The 21021-nt window shown below is 36.3% G+C and overlaps 2 protein-coding genes across 7 annotated transcripts; both read right to left on the minus strand.

The window, feature by feature from the left end:
- Positions 1 to 1825: 1825 nt before the first annotated feature.
- Positions 1826 to 13860, minus strand: LOC105336158 (protein FAM167B). 6 transcript variants are annotated; one of them, XM_066083609.1, is made up of 3 exons: positions 13582 to 13860; positions 6819 to 7388; positions 1826 to 2697 (listed from the first exon to the last, which is right to left on the minus strand). In XM_066083609.1, exons 2-3 carry the CDS (start codon positions 7176 to 7178, stop codon positions 2443 to 2445), a joined length of 615 nt encoding a protein of 204 aa, XP_065939681.1. In that variant the 5' UTR covers positions 7179 to 7388; positions 13582 to 13860; the 3' UTR covers positions 1826 to 2442. The 6 variants fall into 6 exon arrangements, with proteins under 6 accessions (XP_065939681.1, XP_065939682.1, XP_034315727.2 ...); XM_066083610.1 differs by having other exon boundaries at positions 13578 to 13860; XM_034459836.2 differs by lacking the exon at positions 13582 to 13860 and adding an exon at positions 11681 to 11820.
- A 1740-nt stretch (positions 13861 to 15600) lies between these two features.
- Positions 15601 to 19424, minus strand: LOC105336159 (uncharacterized). Its single transcript, XM_011440342.4, has 3 exons — positions 19131 to 19424; positions 17320 to 17463; positions 15601 to 17120 (listed from the first exon to the last, which is right to left on the minus strand). Exons 1-3 carry the CDS (start codon positions 19411 to 19413, stop codon positions 16942 to 16944), a joined length of 606 nt encoding a protein of 201 aa, XP_011438644.3. The 5' UTR covers positions 19414 to 19424; the 3' UTR covers positions 15601 to 16941.
- Between the last annotated feature and the right edge of the window lie 1597 nt (positions 19425 to 21021).

Consider the following 21021-nt stretch of genomic DNA (forward strand, 5'->3'; position numbering starts at 1 on the left):
ACAGTAAGATCATATCCGCCTAACTTGTATAATCTAGTTGCGATCATCACAAATGAATCTTCATAGCATTACTTTATCAATTTTAAGCTGTGTGTTAATGTAATGAAAATACCGGGTAGAGGGGAGTAGGTTGTACAAATCCTTTAATCTGAAATATCGGAGAAATAAATATAACTCCTCAGAAAGTGCTATGCAGGAAAACATCACACCTTGCATTGAATATTAGCAAAAATTAATGTCCAGGCTATTGTCCACATTTCTCCCCCCCCCCCGGGATTGGGTCGAACATCGTGGCTTGCGACGTTGATGTTCGACTGGTCACGAGGATCTATGAGCCTTTGTCGAGTGACGAAAACTTTGTATCTCATGAAGTTGTCTCTCTTTTCACCCGCGCTCCGTGAGAGATGAGGGGTTCTAACGATGGCGAACTTACCAGCAGTTGGTTTTGATAAGCTTTAGGTGTTTATGAAGTGCATCACATTGCATCATAAATGTATAATATAGTAAAAGACATTGCAGGGAAAAGACATCACCAGCGTGTGTATACTTGCAAGTGGGCAAAAGAACGCCTATCACTGACGGATACGTTACATCAATGGAGGAGCCAGTTAGCATTATATGTCCTGTAACGCTTCCTCATATTTAAATTGGTCGTGTGATTCTGGTTCTACAGTATTAAATCTGTCCAACAACACAGCCTTAATGGGGAATGAAAGCAACTGGATTAATAAAGTAACAAAGTATAGCAAAAAATAGCCATATGTGTACACATATATAAGTGAACCTTAAACCTATACATTATTCTTTCTTTAAAACTTGGCAGGTTAAACGTTGCAAAATATGATCTTATCCATTTGTATTGTAAAAAATTTCATTTGTATTGTAAATTTGTATAATTTTTCTTTTGTGTTGTATATTTTCTTATTTGTTTTGTTTCTTAGATATTGTCTTATCATACCGAAGCAATCAAAGTTTGAGAAAATTGATTATCATTGATCTTTCGAGTAATTTGATAACACACACACACATATATATATATATATATATATATATATATATATATATATATATATATATAGATGTAAATCCAGTGAAAGTCACAGTGGTCGGATAAAATATAGAATGCTAAAATGAAAAAACAGTGTAAAACATGCGCTTTCATTTTCATCTTCAAATGTTTTACAACTAAAAACATCTGGTGTAAAACATCTAAAGATGAAAATGAAAGCGTTTATGTTTCCTCTGACTATGTGTTTTTATTCATTTATTTAAGTTTGAGAGAGAGAGAGAGAGAGAGAGAGAGAGAGAGAGAGAGGGGGGAGTCTGAGAGGTGAACTATAACTTTGCAGATTTTTCCTTTCAGTACATATTCGACGTCTAAGAGCGTAGTGTAGTAGGTTTACTAGGCGCCAACTACAGACCTGCAAGTCATGAGTTCTGAATCTACTTCGGCTTTTATTTTCTTTTAAGTTTTGTAAGATTTTTCTGCCAAATTCATGTCATAGCCAAGTACTACTAGTATGGAATTTGACAATGTTGAAACAGTGATAACAGATACAACATGATCTATCATCAATATTGGTATATCAGAATGTCGAATATCACCTTCAAACAGTAACTTCCCCTCCTGTCGGTCTGACTAAAGCCAGCCCCTACTAATTCACTTCGTACAACGAAGTGAATTAGTAGGGGCTGGCTTTAGTCAGACTGCCCTCCTGTGAACATACGAGTGTTCGAAGTTGAGGGTTCAAGACTAATGTATATAGCTTACCTTATTATTTAGCAGCCGTATGATTTTCAAGCCTAAATTCAGAATTTAATGAAGAAAATTGTATTAAATTTTTATTTCATATATTCATTTAAAATAATAATAATTTATTCATAATAAAAAAATAAAACTAATACCCGAAACATGCATGTAATAAATGATGACATTAGTGAAATAATTATTCAGAATTCACGACATCAGATTCAAACTCTTGATGTCTGGTACTAGATATCAGATCAATTGATATTCTCCAATATATATCAGATCAAAATTAATTATTTAGTAGATATCTAACTCAAATCCATGAATTCTGGTAGATACAAAGGCATGGTAGATATTGGGTAAAAAGAACATAACAAAATATAAAAATAATATCGTATAACGTTTTTCTAAGAGATCTGATAGGTTCAAGGTCATGCCATGACGGAAATGTCAAGGTCAACTTTTCGTCTCCGATGTCTGAAAGGACTCAGTATAGACTACGGACTGCAAAACGAGAGGTTCTACCAAAAAGGTTGACGCAGAGTAAAAGACCTAACGGGATCCATTCGTAATGAGAATGGGACCAATTGAAAAGGACGTTTATGTATACTCGACATATGTCCATTTCCAACCGTGATTCGATGAAGACGGAAAACACAGCACTATTGAAAGATAAATTATAAAAGGACCGGTTATAGAATAGAGAATCTCCTTGTGTTGAGGTTCATTTTGGTGACCCCTATTTGTTTGAGTTGGTGGGGCTGAACACTGTCTAGAGGCGTGTCACAGATGTCCTGTAGCTCGTGCATTTCCTCAAGGTCACATTGAGCCTCCTCCAGCATCTCCTTGTGTTCGTCACAGCTCCACTGGAGCCTCAGCGCGTTCATCTCCTGACGTAATGAAAGCAGCTTCCTGGCTATATCCTGGTCCTGCGTGCGCATCGCTAGCTGAAAAGACAAGGACAAGCCGTTAAAACGAAATAGATTGTTGAAAATAAAAGAATTCAATGTAGAGGCACGTAGCATCGTTTTTGAAAGTGGAGGGGGGGGGGGGCAGACTCATCCAAAAAAAATAATCTTGAAAATCTTGACAAGCAAAAAAAAAAAAAAGGAAAAAGGGGAGGGGGTGGGTTACTTTACAAAATACTGAAAATTCTAATCTGTGGGGGGAGGGTTATTTCCTTATTTTCAATTTTTTTTCATGGTCCTATCACCATGCAAAATTCACTGTTTAATTATAACTTTATTTTGGACTTTTCTTTTAAAATTCAACATCTGTTTCGTAATATTTTCTCACAGTTTATTTCTTACAAAGTTACTTATTTATTTAGTGATTGACACTTTTCGGACTCTATATGTGATTTCAAAGAGACAGAGTGCCATGTCTCAAGGACTGTTAATCTCTTAAAACAACATTGTGCAATTATCAGTTTTTCATGTCTTGGACATCAAAGACTCATTGAGTTTATTTAACTGTTTTATATCTGTGAACCTTTCACTCAGCTTACTTATGTCATCACCTGTCAATTTATACTCATTCTTCAGATTCTTATAAATAATTATGTACAATGGTCAATCGGCAGTCTGGAATACGGTGGCCAGCCTCGGCCACGTCCGACTCACCCAGAGTCTTGAGTCCGGAGGCCACTACTGGCCATATCCGACTTGTTTGTAATATGTCTGTCTGTTAAATTGTTATAATGTTGCCATAGTTGAATCTCGTCCAATAAATACGGAATCCTTCATCACTTGGTTTATTTCTCTGGAACTGTATACTGGTGGACCTTCGGGAATACGGCAAACCTACCCTTCGTTTTTACTTTACGGCCCACAGCGCGCCACAACCTTATACCTTATACCCTTTACGCCAACATTCCCTCACCCGGTTCGTACTGCACACGACCGATGCAGATCCAGAAAAATTCCCTAGCACCGTGCAAATCTACGCGGTCACAGTCCCGTAAAAGTGTGGGGGGGGGGGGGTGTGGCCAGCTGCATGTTAATTCAATTTTTTGTATGTAAATAAAAAAAAAAACCTTTGCTGCGTAAAAAAGGCCCCTCTGCCCCCCCCCCCCCCCCTCGTGCTTCGTGCCTCAATGTATACTATACAATATCTATCAAAATCTGTGAAATACAAACACACGTGCGGAGTAATTTTAAAATTATTCTGGTCACAGCACCAAATACGTACCAAACAGCTCTAGAAAAATGTTGTTTAACACCCAAATAGGCGGAAAGATCAGCCAATCATAAAAAACAAACCCTCATCGGATCAGTGAATAAAATGATGTTATTTGATTAACCAAACATAACCAGTCTTTGGAATCATTAATTATCAAATGCTTGTTTGTTACATATACTTTGTACTGATGATAAGAGTTGTTATCATCCTAGTTATAAAGCAGTTATCTTCTTTCCCTTATAGTATCAGTGATATGACTAGTGATCTAGTTTCTTTTACTTTTTTTGGACAATATAAAAAATAATTGAAAGGATATTCTGCAAATTTAAATTGAGCGTAAAAAAGATTGGGATTAAATGACAAATAAGAATTCCAAGGCTAAAAACTCTATCGACCCTTCCTGAATGGAATTCCTTCTCTACGTACAGATAACCATTTATCGAAATTCTGTTCATGTCAAAACTCTTGAATTTTGGAGACGACCTCGTGGGACAAAAAACTTCGAAAGTTTACAAAAAGGACACTAATGCATCATCCCTGTCGTGGAATTTGATATTATGCCATCTGAATGCTGCAAATAGTAACCGGGTTTTCTTTTATTCCTGACGGTAAACAAATTCCTGCGATCCCTCGCGAGTCGGTGAATGTATTCACTGGGAATCAGGACGCAGAGAGAAGATAGCAGTCACGGCGCACTCTTAAGTGTTTATTTTATTGAATATAAAAATATAGCGAAAAATAACCTGTTTATTCGTGTTTTCAAATACCATATACATAATTTTACACATCGTTTAAACGGAATGGGACGTATAAATCGCCGGGGGAGATGCGAATACACAAGTCTCGGAGCGCATAGGTCGCCGCCCTTGGTATTGACAAAGGTAAATCTATAATTTACATTTCACACAAAGAAATAAATGTAATGTACAGTGAACACTTAAACGGAATAAACCTGAGGTCAAAATTGACGGGCGCACTTAAATCAGCAGCCTTGATCAGTCAGCTGTCGGAGGGATGACATTGGACCGGGGACAACGCCCATCGCCTGAATACTTACCACCACACGTCCATATACTGTAGTACTGGTAGATCAACTAATACACCCGGGCAGCGGCATGACTTGATTGTATTTGGAGATGTTAATTTGTAATTTAAATGTGTAAACTGTTAATTGCAAACGAACACTGTTTAAATTGAATTAATCAAGAATGTGCATACACCTTAGGGAGGGGGTGAATTGAATGATTCTAGACGGGGCGCACGGCAGAACAGGGATATGTAAAGTAAAGGGGTGGACAGTCCAAATTTCCATAAGTTGAGTGTCACTACCGTTTACGATATAAAGATACAGTCAGGTTAAAAGCTTGAAACATAACAGAATTAAGTTTCTGTTGGCCTAGCCAAATAGGAAAGATTCCAACAGGAGGAACTCTTACAGACTCTTTGAATGATTGATAGCGCTTTTATCTGTCGATACAAAGTATTCAATCAACTTCCAGGTGAGAAAATGGGCGAGGCAATTCGAAGTCAAGGAAAACGATAGCAGTAAGGATAAACAGTCAAAAAAAGAGGGGGGGGGTGTGATTGAAGCCGGGAACCAGGACATGTCTGGTGCAAAATGGAGAAAGTGAGACAAGAACTTTTCCTCAGAATTATGCAATATCCATAAATTCCGATAATGCCTGTTTTATGAGTTATTATTATAGGGATAAAATAATAGCCATTATCTGTTTTTGTCTGACAAATTCAGCGATCACTTATCGATGTGCTAAGAAATAAATGTACAAGAAAGCAAGAAAGATAAAAATATACTGGATGAAGTGGCAACAAATTTGAAATTATTGGAGTCTCTTCAGACGTTAACAAACCTCGTCTGCATCGTTGCAGCATCAAGAATTTAAAGCTCCCCGAGGTAGGAAAAAATTGATTTTCTTGATGCTGTTGGTTTGGAATTTGTATTGAGAGACATCTGCATCTTTTGTGGGTAATCAGCAAAATTACAAGTATGAATTAAAAAATAACACTATGGTCACTCATAAAAGACTCAAATTAAAAATATATATATATATGAATGGTGAATTGTTTTTTTTTCCCTCGTAATTTCATAAAAAAGAGTACAAACTTTGCAGGAATAAACTGTATACTGACACTCTGTTCATAATGTAATGGAATTATTACATTGTTCATATGAAAAAATAGATGTCAAATAAAGGAAAACTGGGTACAAACTATATACTGATAACTTTTCTTAAAAGTTTTTTTTTAATATAACGGTACACAGAATAGGAAGTGCATGGCATATATAAATTGTAAAAAATAAAGTTAGCTGGAAAATGCTCACAACGAGTTGATGAATAAGTTTTAAACTTCCGTAACTTTAGAAATTGTGAATAATTTTGGTTTTTTATTTTAGCTTTTATATGCCCTATCATTTTGACCTGAACATGATTTTCCCTTAATTTGCTTTCTTTTTTGTTCAATATACGACAACAGGTAACTATATTGATGGTTATAAATGACACTCTTCACACCCAGTTCTGGGTTCCCCACACTCACACCGACCAAAAGTCCGATTCCAACACGAAACCAAATATTAACATGTCGACATTCCTCAAAACTCAAATACAACATATAAGATTAAAATTCTCAAAACTCCATGCACTAAATATCAAGGGAACAGAGGAACTCGCGATCTGATAAACTAAACTCAAAAATTGAATCAAGGGGTGGGTAAGGTCTGTGTTGGGGTGAGGGGGTCAGTTCGGGGCGGTTTGGGGACCTACTGTAGTAATTAGAATTACAATACATGTAAGAAACAAACTTTCGTCCACTTCGATCTGAATTCATTTGCATTCAAAAAGCAGGGACGAGATTGCATTGTACTTACAAGTTCCTGCTTAATCCAAGCCAGAGCACCATCAATATTGTCTATTCGCTTATCGAGAGTTAGTTCGTTCCCATTAACAGAGTCTTCTCCCCTTACACTCGGCAGTCTTGCCTTAATTCCTCTCCCTGAGTCCACTATGCACTCGTTTCTCCACGTGACGTAACTTGGCCGTCGCGTGCTAAGATTTAATTTGGCAGTCTTTTCTTTAAGGAGATTTAGATGAGAATACACATTATCATTTTCATCTAAAAGTTTTCGTGGGGTCTCAGTTTCGATTTCTGGAGTCACGTATATTTCCGGAAGTGCGTTTTCCTCTATAACAGCCAAAGTGGGCCGTCGAGCCTCCTTAATTTTTGACATCGTTGTGAGCGCTTATAGTCAACGCATTTCACTTTAATTTCAAAACTAGAAACCAATGATATCTCATACAGGAAAATCTCTCCAAAGCACACTGCTATGCCGAATGGTTATTTCACTCGCTGGTGAACATAGCGTCTGAAGAGAGCGATAGCAACAGATATTGGCGGGCGTTACGTGCTCCACGTCACAGTCGCATCACCAAATTGGCACCTGTAAAAACAAGTACAAAAAACTACAGATAAACGATGAAAATACTCAACAAAATATGGCTAAATTAGCATTTAGATTTCAAATCAGATGTTTATCGCAGGCATCGGACATAATGGAAATATATCCTAATATTACCATATCCGGTCACTCACTCGACGGACTTTTTATCAAACGGAACGCACCGGAACTCCCCAAGCCTTTCACTGCGACCCAAGATTCAATTATCTGCCTTAAAATCTAATCTACCAGAATACCAAAGTAATATACAGCTGTCTACAAAGGTTTGTTTAATGTTCGGTTGTTGGGTATAATTCAGTTCGGTGACAAGGTGTTTCCTTTTTTTTCTCTGGTGACTTTTTAAATGCAATAATGAAACAACTTTGCATAAAAAACGGTATTAGTTCAATAGAAAAATTCTATGAAGTTATGCGATGCCAGGGGATTTTCCTTGCAATTTATTTTCAATCCGTGCAACGTTTAAAGATATTAATGTATGGCGGAGTTAATTTAAAATGCTTAAAGTCTAATTGATTGCTTCATTCGACCCCACAACACAAAGAGAACGAAGTAGACCAATGCCTGACTCGCCAGATCGGACACAAACCGCCGTTCTCTACTCTGTTTGATGAAATCAATTCCAAGGGATTGTCATTTATAACTCATTTTTGAGAAGAATAATGTTCAACATTTATAGAATGGGCATAGATCATTTATTCTAATCCGGCTATGCATAGATGATGTCACATTTTTTTCTCCTTTTAAAGAAGTAACATTGTGATGTAAGTACACAAAGCGGGCATGATAAGTGCATGTACCCCAGGCACGAGAAGTTCTGATATTTTATACGTGTATCATTAAAAAGAGAGAGAGAGAGAGAGAGAGAGAGAGAGAGAGAGAGAGAGAGAGAGAGAGAGAGAGAGATTCATTCAGCGAACGCATCCACCACAGTGTCTTGTTACTGTCATTTTTTTTAATTGTCAATCGAATGTTCACAATCTTTATGAAATTGAAAAATGTAAAAGGATTTTTCATCACGTTATCGAGTGGACATGCACAGTACTTGCGTAGAAAGGTCTATAAATAGCTCAAGTAGAAGTAGACACCCGGTGTCGGGAACTTTGCCGCACCACATATCCTGTCCTTGTTTGTCAACATCTCTTCACTACTCTACTTGGTACATATTTTATTATTTATAAAAAAGACCAACATTTTCATAATTCCATTTATTTTGTTTTACATTAAAAGCCTCGGGAGTTTGAAGGTTTGATAAAAAAAAGTTTAAACTTGTTCTCGATGTTAAATCACGATACAAATTAAAATAGAGATTGGAAATGTATAGACAGTTCTTGTTTACCCGTGACTGTCATCAATATAAATTTAACTTACCCATACAGTCCGCAAAATCATCCAACGATATGAACATAAAATAAATATGTTACTGAAAACCTGACAAATCCACACATTTTCATAAACATGTCAGCAATGTTTACGGAAAATCATATTGAGCTAAATAGAACAGACACACGGACAAACTCCCTCCAACGCCATCCTTGTATGGTAGATATGCGACGGTGACAGACACTGGCCCGATACCTGATGACGTCACAATCGATCTGTGTGTCAAGCATTTAGTGCGAGCCCACGACCTAGAGTAGAGCGTTTACTCAGATAGGCCCCGGAGATCAAGTAGCTCTTCTGTCTGATGCAGGCAGAGTCACTTCACAGGTTTACGACGCTACTCAGACAGCGTTTGATTTTAACATGCTGGTGCATTCGGAGAATAAAAAATACTAATGTCAGTTTATAGATGTATTAGTTTCTCGCAAGGTGTCGGCTTTTTGTGATAATAGAGCGACGAGGAAAAATAAAAGCATGGAAATCACGACGAGGCGTTGCTACGTAACACCATTAAAAAGCTGTGCAATAAAACATACATTGTGGTGAAAGGATTTTTTTCTTCTAAACTCTGACTTTGCGATTTTTCTGTCTCCCACAAATTACTTGTAATGATCACAAATAAAAATTGATGCACAATATAAATTGTAAACTATTGAATGAAAAGCTTTTTTAAAGTTAATTTAGGAATACCTGTAATATATTAGACCAAGAAGTAATATAAATACGTCGAAAATTACATGCATTTATAAACTTTTATGCGTCATACAATGTAAACACTTTGTCTTATATACAGTTTATATGCAGATACAGTAAGAGATAAATATATACTTTACCGACAGAATAAATTCTCCAGTCACCCGTATTGATCTAACCTACCAGAAAATAGTTCTTAATATGAATGTCAAGTCCTGGACAAATTAGTAGAGCCCAAAAATTAAGTGGTTTTAACACCTGCTCCACAAATACCAGGTACTTCAGGGGTATTAGCCATATCTGTATCCATTGTGGCCATGTTTAATATTAAAAATATTAAATTCGTTCAAGAGGTTCCGACTTGGGTGGATTACATAACACGAGAGTATTCCTGGCCGGGTCACAAGTAGATGCTAAGCGTATTAATACAGATTTAAACAACGTATTTCGCATAAAACCCATTTAATCATAAAGTAACCCCACACATGACTTTTATAATCAGATTAAGAAGGAATAAAATAAGAAGGAACAAAATAAGATATAAGACTTTCTACATGATATTATATCAGTATCTGTAGAACTGTAGCTCATCACTTGAGAATTAGACAATTAAATCAATATGCATGTGAAGTACAGTTTCTCGAATTAACACAGTCAGTTTGTCGTGTTGACCAAGTCATGATACAAGATAACAAAAATAGCCGCTCGCCAAACTGAACACAATTACTAGACGGATATTAACTAGTATACTCTTCAAATCAGAGAAGCTCATCGTTTCTTGATGTTTTTAGCAGTTCTTTGATTTCTAGCTTTTTGATGGTTTTATTTTATTTAACCAATGTGCTTTAACTGGATGTATAATTGCAGGATCTGTAGTGTATCATATTTCTACGGTAATTCTGTAATCATACATGTAAATGAGCGATCGTGTTTGAAGTGATATTCTTGCTGACGACGGAAGAATTTTGTTTAGTACCTTAAATTTTACCTTGTTGTTCTGTTTTGTCAAAAAACAATAAAAGGTATTGAGACCAAACAATCAAACACATCAGTCAACCAGGAAAAACACGGACGGATCAAATCAATTTTATCAACATCTATCACATGAACACACGCGAGGCCCCCTATCGGACCAGGTGTGCACGGCAAATCTAAAACCCTTAAACAATGACAACCTTCCACAAACAGGGCAGATTTATGACAGCATATTGATTATAAATTGTCTTCTCTTACGTAAGGGTCTACACCACGAACAGAGTACTCTCCTGTTGAAGGAGGTACTTTTATTCTCGAGCCTCTCCTGGGCTATTGTAACGGGGGCGACAAGTGGCTGTATCCTGGATATGACTACACAACAAACCCTTTAACATCCGATTTACTGCGAGTAAAACTAAATTACTTACATATTATTTAAAATCTCACGAAATAGCTGTCAAAGATCTAACGAGGAGGATTAAATCAAGGGAGACAACTCCCCATCAATCTTTTTAATAACTGAGATTAATATTTACACAATCTTTTTATCATTGCTGAGAATAAGATATATTGACTTATCTTTTCAGATTTTGCGTAACCTGTCTATTTGTTCTGTCCTTAAGAAGGATGTGAGAAAAAAGTCAGTTGAATGGAGGATAAAATGATGCCATCAAAGCAGGGTTTGAATTGTTTCTAGTTTCTAAATGTTGCGACAGGAATGAACGAATTGAAGAATGAGAATGAATGAATTGTAGCTTGAAACTACCGGTACTTTATTTTTACGAAACATCTGATAGTTTACGTTTTAAAATCCATTTATTGGCCGACTTCTTTTATTTTGAGATAATGGTTAGACAAAAGATTCGAACCTTCGACCTTTGACTCGCGAAGAAAACACTCGTTCACACAAAAAATGGATTCGTTTTGATAGTTGTCTACGACACAGACACCAAATCGACATTGCTTCAATCTAAATACCCCATGTTTCTTTATGAATGTTTATTCGCAACTTTTAATCAACAGTCAGATCAGACCCCCTGTTTGTACATTACATATTCAGTTGCACGTATTAACAAGTATTCCAGTGTAATTCTTTAACAGTTAAAATATAGAAATAATTCAAACTTTATTAATAAGATGTAAAAAGGGTTACATATTTTGGTAAAACCTTGTAAAATCTCTTTTTAAGGATGCTTTTTGACGAAAATCGATAGAATTAAGGTTACCTTCAGAGGACGGAGTTGAGATGATGACTAGGGTTACAGTAATAATAATGAGCCTTGTCCACACCTTTACATCCCAGTGTAACGCAATCCTACCCACCAACAGACTTCTTTATATCCGACATATCCGTTGTCTTTTTGTTTTTGGTGAGTGGGGGTTAAATAAAGTTCAAACTAAAATTGTGTAGATAGTTATAAACAATAAAGTGTCGTGTTGCCTTTATGTTGTTTGTATAAACTTGTAGAGTCTGAAAATCAATCCAGTGAAATCTTTGCGGTTTTTGTTTTGAAATGTCTCGAAATAAAAGAATCACAGAGACATTGTATTAATCTAATCTGTCACCTTGTTTATTACATTTGTCTGAGAGGAAAACAGGAAATAAAATATGATATCCATATCGGACTTAGTCTTTGATGAGTATCAATGTTTAAATCCCTAGAGGCATTGTGTCTTATACACGGTTCAATTAATTATAAACATTCAATATACATGCATGTCTAGAGGCATATCGGTGAAGATACTATGGACTAAAACATACCATTAAGTGGTTTATAATTGTCGATCTAAACGATAAATAGTAATCATATTTCAATTTGAAATCTCTATTTTAACAGCATGCATTAAGCACAACAATTTTTAATCTCTCTCTCTCTCTCTCTCTCTCTCTCTCTCTCTCTCTCTCTCTCTCTCTCTCTCTCTCTCTCTCTCTCTCTCTCTCTCTCTCTCTCTCTCTCTTCAGTAGAGGTTTCTGGGTCAAGTGACCAAGAGAGGACAAATATTTTCCTCAGACGGATAACAATACACCTTTATTGTCGCTCGAGATCTTCACTTGGTCCAACGCCAGTTTATTAGCCTTAATTACAATTTGATCAGACGTAAAACTTCGGTGTAGGACATAAAAAAGAATAAATATTTTGCATTTTATCCCTGAAATAACGAAAAAAGTAGATCTGAGTTATGCTCATAAATCACGGGATCGAATGAATCAACAAATGTATTCGAAATCATTTAATCTAGTTTCAATGAGAACTTCTTTTAAAACTGAAAAAATATATATGCCCTCTATGCTACCAATTTTGTAGCAAATATGAAATAATTTTTTCTTCTTATTACAAATGATGAGGAGTGCCAATGAAAATTACAATAATAACTTTTGCATATCAATAATTTTTTTTCCAAGTACCCAGAGATTTAATAATGGTAAATTAAGTGGGTTACGACGTCTTTTACGTGTAAACTTCAATATATATCATGATAAGAACTCCCATCAGTTCACAAGAATCCTTAATTGATGACAAGTACGAAGTTTGTAATACCGGGGGAACAGAATAAGCATGACTAATCAGGGGATTATATTCAGTTCCTCGAATAAAGCCGCCAATCTGAGAGCCATGACACGTGTACTTCTCTCGTGTGAGACAATTTAATCTGGTGCACGACACTGGATTACCGTATGACCGATGAGCGGTCTCCTCTTGGACCTCTTCACTCCAACAGATCACGACAAATGAATCGTTGCCAAAACAGAGAAAACGTGCAATGAATACAGTCTTCTACGCTGACTGACACGACAAATGTAGGGACCGTACCCCCCCCCCCCCCCTGCATCCCTCTACGGACTTGGCAATGCATGGCTACTTGCTAGGGTCATGCGTCACCTGATGAACAGTTTGTGTAAATTATCTCATTAACAAAACTAAGTGTCAATTATTTGAAATAAAGAATCAATGTCTTATGAATATAAAATAGATAATAAAACTTTGATTCAAGAAAGGACTATTCGGATGAAAAAAAAGGGGAGGGGGGGGGGGGTATAAAACACAATTGTTGTATACTTTAAAAGGTAGGTTGAATTTTTTATAAATATTTTAATAACTTATTTTATAAAGAATAGTTTACCCACTGTACAGAGGTCCTTTCTTGCTCTGCAGCAGCCCTACATATTCCCTCCTCAGTGTCCGCGGGATCCTGTTCCCTCCTCAGTGTCCGCAGGATCCTGTTTCCTCCTCAGTGTCCGCGGGATCCTGTTCCCTCCTCAGTGTCCGTGGGCCCGGTTCCCTCCTCAGTGTCCGCGGGATTCGGCGGTACGCGCACCTGCCCCGTGTCCTCAGTACAATGGCGGGTCGTACAGGTGAGTCGGCCTCGTTAAGTTGTTGATCCTGTGACTGACCAGGAGCTTATGTGGAGGGGGTGACATAACCCTCCCCATCTAATCAATATGACATATTCACGGTTCCACCACCTCACAGCTGGACGCATTCAATTCCCTCATAATCACCCTCCGTACAATTTGGTCCGGACAATACAGTCGTTAAGTGCGATAGTCGGAGGGATGTATTGGAGATAGTTTGGTCAGGAGAAAACAAACATCTCCCTCATTACAGCCCAGTCATCTGGACCAGTCTGACACTGGCTTGATAATGGGGACGTCTTTCTATGACACGTTTTCATTTTGAAATACTCCGAGTATTTGAGTACCTTTCCTGTTTTGCTTACATCTATACGACATGATTACTTTCAACTCATTTATGTGCAAATAACATGATTCACAGATAGTTTTTTAAAAAGTGGAATTAAATGTAACCCGACAGAACTAATTAAAACCTTCCGTCGCTGGATAAAATGAATTGTATCTGACCCCGGGGGTCAATACAGAGAGGGTCCCTTTCTTCCATTTCATGGGTAAAAATATGTCATGCATCACATTTTCTGTTCAGGAAGAAAGTAGTGTACGTGTATTAAAGTAATGACCCAACAACCCCCTTTCCCCCATTTACGCTTTTAAGAAACTGAGGTCCTCCCTCTCTTATCTCCGATATTTGGATAAGTATGACCCCCCCCCCCATTCCCACACACACACACATATGCTTTGTATTCTGGAATGAAAAGAAGGATAACTCCGATTAGGACACTGTATATCCACGTTCAATCACATATTCTTAAACATTTTTTATGATAATCCTTAAAAATAAATGTTAAACGTGGTCATATCTAAAAACCATATACTTCTTTCTGCGACAAACCCTACGCGTTTATACTGATATATTTACATTTACTAAGTATTTTCTCCTCTACATGTATATTTTAAGAAAACCCATTATGATTCATAACTTTACTCACAGGACTGAAAACTTCATGATCCAGTTCTAACTAGTTTATCGATCGGTTGAAACCTTCAGCCACCTAAGAAAAATCACGAACTCAAACCGCAGGTCAAATTTTCATACATAGAAGAATATCTAACGTACCGATATACCTTACAATAGTTTAGTAACTTTTACTTACTTTTACGATTAAATGGACTTGGACACGATTTGACTTATAATTTTCAAATTTTATTTTTCCATTTTCAATGTTTATACTGATAAATATAGAAGTTTATAATGCTATGTCAAAATTTGAAAGTAAAAAATCAAGTCATAAGCAAGATACAGAGTTCATAATTCTTTGTTTTGTAAACAAAGCTCGAATATTGTCATTTTTACATATATGTTGTGTTGGTGTATAAGTTTCAATCAAATTTATCTTTCTTTTCATGATAAAAGTATTTATGAAGATATTGAATTAGTTTAAATTGTTTTTACATGTCATTTTGTCTAAGAAATGGTAATTCTATACATTACATTTTTGTAAACAACTATAAGACTCGAGCTTTGTTTACATAACAATCAATTCTTACCTCTGCATGTATCTGGCTTGTAACTTGACTTTAACATTTAATATTTTGGTCAATCATTTAAAATACACCAGTAAACTATTTTATACATAAAAAATAAAAATAATTTTTTTTTATCTCAAACCTTGTCCAAGTCCCTTTAATCTATTAATTTGTTGACGATGTAAATCAAATCGAAGAAAAAATCATACGCAAACCCAGCTTACAATAAGACTGACAAATATATTGAACAATGCTTCAAAATAATTAATTGTACACTAATTTTTATTAGTCCAATTTTACAATAATCATGCAACGTTCTACAAAAATTTAATTATTTTACAAAAACATTCACAATTTAACTTACAACATTCCAAGCAACTTCATCCTTCAATGATTCTTACACTTCATATCAAAATGATTCTGAAAGTTTATTTTTCAATGAATCTTACATTTCATCTTACAATGAATTTAACTTTACATTTTATATTACAATGATCCCTACACTTCATCTTAAAATAATCCTTACAATCAATACACTTTATCATACAACAATTCTTACACTTCAGCGTAAACCAATCTATACTATCACCTTATAAAAATCTCAACACTTTATTTTACAATAATCCTTGCGCATCATCGTACTACAATTCTTACACTTCATATCATAACAATCCTTACCCTTGATCTTACATTTCATCTTAAAACAATTCTTACACTTCGTCTTAAAATAATTTTTACACATTCGCTTACATGTATGTGATCTATAAATTTCATCTTATGATGATACTAACACATCATCCAACAATAATTATGTCATAGTGCCGTATAAGGTAATTTGCTTGAAGCTCAATAGCGCTATGGGGAAAACTGCTACGTCTTGTTGTTATTAAACACAACATGAAAGCCGTCAAGCTTACACCGTCGCAATAACACATAGTACAACACGCCGTAACGCTAACGCAATTTATAACAGCTCTGTCTCGCGTATCATAATGTACAATACGCCATCGTCTTAATGCAACTTCGCACGCTAACACAACACTTTCTGTCGCGCTGCTACACTACACGATATCGCGCTGTAACATCAAACGCAATCGCGCTAACACGCACATCGAAATAGTGATAGCGCGACGGTACATTGTGTGGAGTTAATCGCCATAGAGCAATAGTGCGACGGCGTGTAGTGTAAGGTTTTGTAGCGTGACGGCAAGTTATGTGACGGGACATTTTTCTGAACGCGCTGTTGGGGTTAAATTTTGCAATGCATTTTCTTTAGGAGCATATAAATTCATGGTGAAAGTTTCATTCTCGATCGGTGACTTTTACATTTTTAGGTGTAAATAGTAATATATGAATTTCGTCATACAGGAATCAAAAGGTTCAGATCTTAGGACTACTATAAATCAAATCTAGACTATAGGACGAGTCCAAAGTCGTAAGCGGACGTAAGACAAACGACGTCGTTCCAAGACCTGCCCCAAGTTAATGAATCTTTGTCATATATTGTATTGATTGAGTGACCCTAAACTCCGGAATTAGTCTTCCTGATATCCTCCAGTTGAAACACTCAATCAATTAAACGCCATGCTGTTACACAGATGTAGGTCAATCTGCCACTGATGAGGGCGCTGATCTCCTCCTGATTACAGTCCATGTCAAGGTCAGAAACACGCCCACGTATACCACCCCTGCCGCCGCGGAAAGTCCGAACGCCCAGGACAGCCTCCAGTTCTCATCGGGGATCTCCAATCCAAAGACGGTCACTCCAATAATGATGAAAGAAGCTGCCGGGATTATAACAGATAATGTGTTGTTCATTTGTGACAAATTCGAGGAACATTTATACTCGTTGTTATGTATATTGATTCAATCGTTCCCAACATTAAACTTTCTTGATTTTAAATTGAAGTAGACCTTTTTCTCTCTATCCATCTTTCCTTCAGTATGTCTCTCTCTCTCTCTCTCTCTCTCTCTCTCTCTCACCTGTCCCGAGGGCCGACAATATGGACAGTACGGACGTCCTACATTTGTCCTCGACCTTGAGAATGGCGGCCAGCACCAGACAGGGTGTGGCCACGGTTCCCAGCACCCCGAGGACCCCAAGGATCTGGACAGAGATAATCTGGACTGAAAAAAACGAGGTAACGACAGTCAAAGCCTCTGTAAATTATTAATACAGGTACAAAACGTCAACGATACCAGTTTATATGTGATTCATTATTTGTTAAGCATCATTTTTCATGGATTTCGCTTTTGGGTTAAGCCACGAAATCAAATGATAATAGAAGTAAGAAACATAAAAAAAAAGTTGTATTGGTAAAACTATCGCCCCAAAATTTACAATTTTTGAAACTGGATTTTTATAAACCTATGCACGAACATTAATACCTGCGAATGTTGAAGAAACTGCAGATTGTCAAATTTAGAAAAATTCTTTTGTTTTTAAAAAACTATATACGATATTAGGAAATTTGGCCCCCAAAATTCGCTATTTTTAAAATGATTCAGGTACATTAATTTGTTGTGTTATTTTAAAAAAGAGTTGACATGAAATATGTTTTTCACCTATTTATTTGATTTAGCTGCACTCACTGGCAGTATATGACGTCAGAAGTGACGCTATTTTTATAATTTAATCAAAATCAATCAAAAATTGACATTTTTCTTGTCTTTTTTCGAATGGGAAATATAGAGCGACTCTTTGAACAAGAACGAACTTTTTGTCACTTATAAGTATTGGAGAGATACATCTTTGGTGAAAATATTTTGTTTGTTCAAGCAGTCGCTCAATGTTTCCTTAAAGAAAAACTGCCTCAAAACAAGCCTTTTTATGCTAAAAATGAGAAAATGGCGGGAAAAGGTCAACTTTATGATGTCATATTTTTAAATTGTGGGCACTAAAATCAAAATGAAAATTATGAAGAAACTTCAAATGTATATGTGTGCAAATAAAACAAAGAATTACAGTAAAATGACAATGTACATTTTAGGGGGCCATTTTAGGCCCAAACCATATATAGTCCTTTGTAGGTATTGCAATAAATAACTTTACTGTAGAATGCAATAAATAGTCCGAATGTATTCAATATAGTGTAAGCCCCCTAAAAATCCATACAATTAGTTTAAATTTTTTTTTATCACAGTTTGTGCGAATTCCATGTATATACAGTTTGGTCCAATATTTTTAATTATCACGCAATCCCAAACTTGAATTTTGAAATTATGTTTCACAAGTCTCCATAGCAACATAAATAATTTTGAATGCTGCGGTCGTCAACTTAATTGTGTGCTTCAGGGAATATTCAATTCTTGTGTGGTATTTAATTGTACTGTAATTTCACTGCAGCTGCCTAACGTTATTCAAAAAGGGGGATCCAATGTGTCCGATCTCCCTATCACTTTTCATTGAACCCCCCCCCCCCCAAACCCCTTCCTCATCGAGTACCACTGCCTCTCTATCTACATGTACCCCACTGCGTATGTAAGGATACTCATGCCTAGACTCATAAGTACTGTACATGGGCGAGACTGGCTGTGTTTTTGATCCGATGATCAAGGGCCATTTCACTGCTACCCTTTACACGCGTCTGTGAATTTTGACCTCAGTCTAACCCCATGAACAACACACTGAAAACAAGACCCAAGATAGCTATCCATGCATCGCTCGAGGAAAGATTATTCAAAACAATACGGTGAATGTCAAGTCACCTAATATTACTGTGTTATTAAAAATTGTTTATCACCTTAATTGAAAAAAAGAAGAAGAATGTCTTAAATGTCATTACAGAACTTACCGTTCAGGGAGAACTGACAGATGGGCACGTGCTCCCCTGGTCTGCCGATATCCTCACACGACTTCCAGAGTCCGAAGTTACCCCGTTTCGTCTGAAGCTCCGTGGAATCGCACCAGTGAGGCATCGAGACCCCAATAATCTGTAGCAGGAAGCCCAGGGCCATCCCCCCTACCGACAGCCTTGTGCTCCAGGATGCGTTTTTACACATGGTCAGGGATTCATGAACAGGTGCTCGGCGCGGCGCCGCGAGAGGATGAGAAGACCACGCATTTCTAACCGACATATAGTTAGTATGATCGATGAAGACAATGAATAGTCCATTAACCCACTGACGTTATTGAGAGAGAGAGAGAGAGAGAGAGAGAGAGAGAGAGAGAGAATTTTGATTTTCCGACTTTATTCTATAGTCATTGTCTCAATTTTGACCGAAAAGCAGTGAATTGTCAAGAAATAACTAGAGCTGTAAATATGAATAAAACTCTTGTTTTGTTTGCACTTTATAATAATTGATATTAACGAATTGCACGTACGAAATGCATGTCCAATCTATACGTTTTCCAGTGAGAGTTTCGAAAACGCATCAAGTGTGGTTAAAATTTGTTGTTATGTACATGTACGGTGTTAATTAAGTTAATTAATGAACCAAAACTCGATAAATACGTTCTTTGGAACAATTATTTTTTTTTTTCGGAAAATATGATATTTTTAAAAATATCAATATGAATTTTTATGCCGATAAATTGCATTTTACGAATGTTATTTTTTTTTATCTATAAGATTGATCCGATTATGCTTTTTAGACAAAATTGAAAATTATATATTTTTTTACGAAAATAGCGTCATGGTCCAACACTTTTATTTCTTGAGATCTTGATGGAAATCGTAAAAATGTTTTACTTGATTACATGATAATGTGCTTTACAATGTATAATAGTTATATTTTCTGAAAAGATTGATCATAAGTTTAGATGGAATTTTGTTTTTCAAGAATCTAAAACATCAGAACATGTTGGATTTGTTCCACATTTGCTGATCCAGTATGAATTGTCCGACTGCTTTTGGGAGGTAGATATTAATTTTAAGAATTTCAATGATTCGATTCACCGTATTTAAACACGCTTAATTTTATATCAAATGAAATAGTGACCAGGCATAAAATTGACAAGTCCACTGGCGTACGTGTATTTAGCTAGCCTGCAAAAAGAAGTATATCATATTAGCTAGAGAGAGAGAGAGAGAGAGAGAGAGAGAGAGAGAGAGAGAGAGAGAGAGAGAATTTGGAATGCACTACAAGATGCTGAATAAATTCAAGATTTGTCAAATGCATAGATTAGGACAGATAAATATAAGGAATTGAGTTTCAGACACCACCTACAAGTAAACATTGTAGCTAGCCTGGTTAGTGTAAGGGAATTTGTATAATACATTTAAAATAAGAGTACAGTTTAAAGGCCTGGGTAACATCCAATGGGCTATAACTTGATTCATCTTTTGTCGGTGACCCTTTAGTCAGGGGATGGTCCTAAAACAGACCAGCTAACCTTCAAAAAATTAATATCAAGATTGAAATAAAAGATTCCCATTACACATGTAACAAGCAACATTAGAACTATATGCTTTTCCAGCAATTCCATCCACAAGCCAAGACAATTGATGCCCTGTATTGAATGGTGGGTACGAATTAGAGTTGATGTCAGTTAATCATACTAATACATTCTTGAGGGAAAATGCAACAGAGAAAGGTAAATATTTATCTTTATGTTTCACGTATGAAGGGAGTGGGCATTGCAGAGGCAAAAGATACCAGTACACAACCTATGTCAGAGTTTTATTGTTAACATTTACATTTTTTCTGAATCTTATTTTAATTATTCTTATAAAAGAGAGAAGA

This window comes from Magallana gigas, chromosome 5 (assembly GCF_963853765.1).
Source record: "Magallana gigas chromosome 5, xbMagGiga1.1, whole genome shotgun sequence".
NCBI lineage: Eukaryota > Metazoa > Mollusca > Bivalvia > Ostreida > Ostreidae > Magallana > Magallana gigas.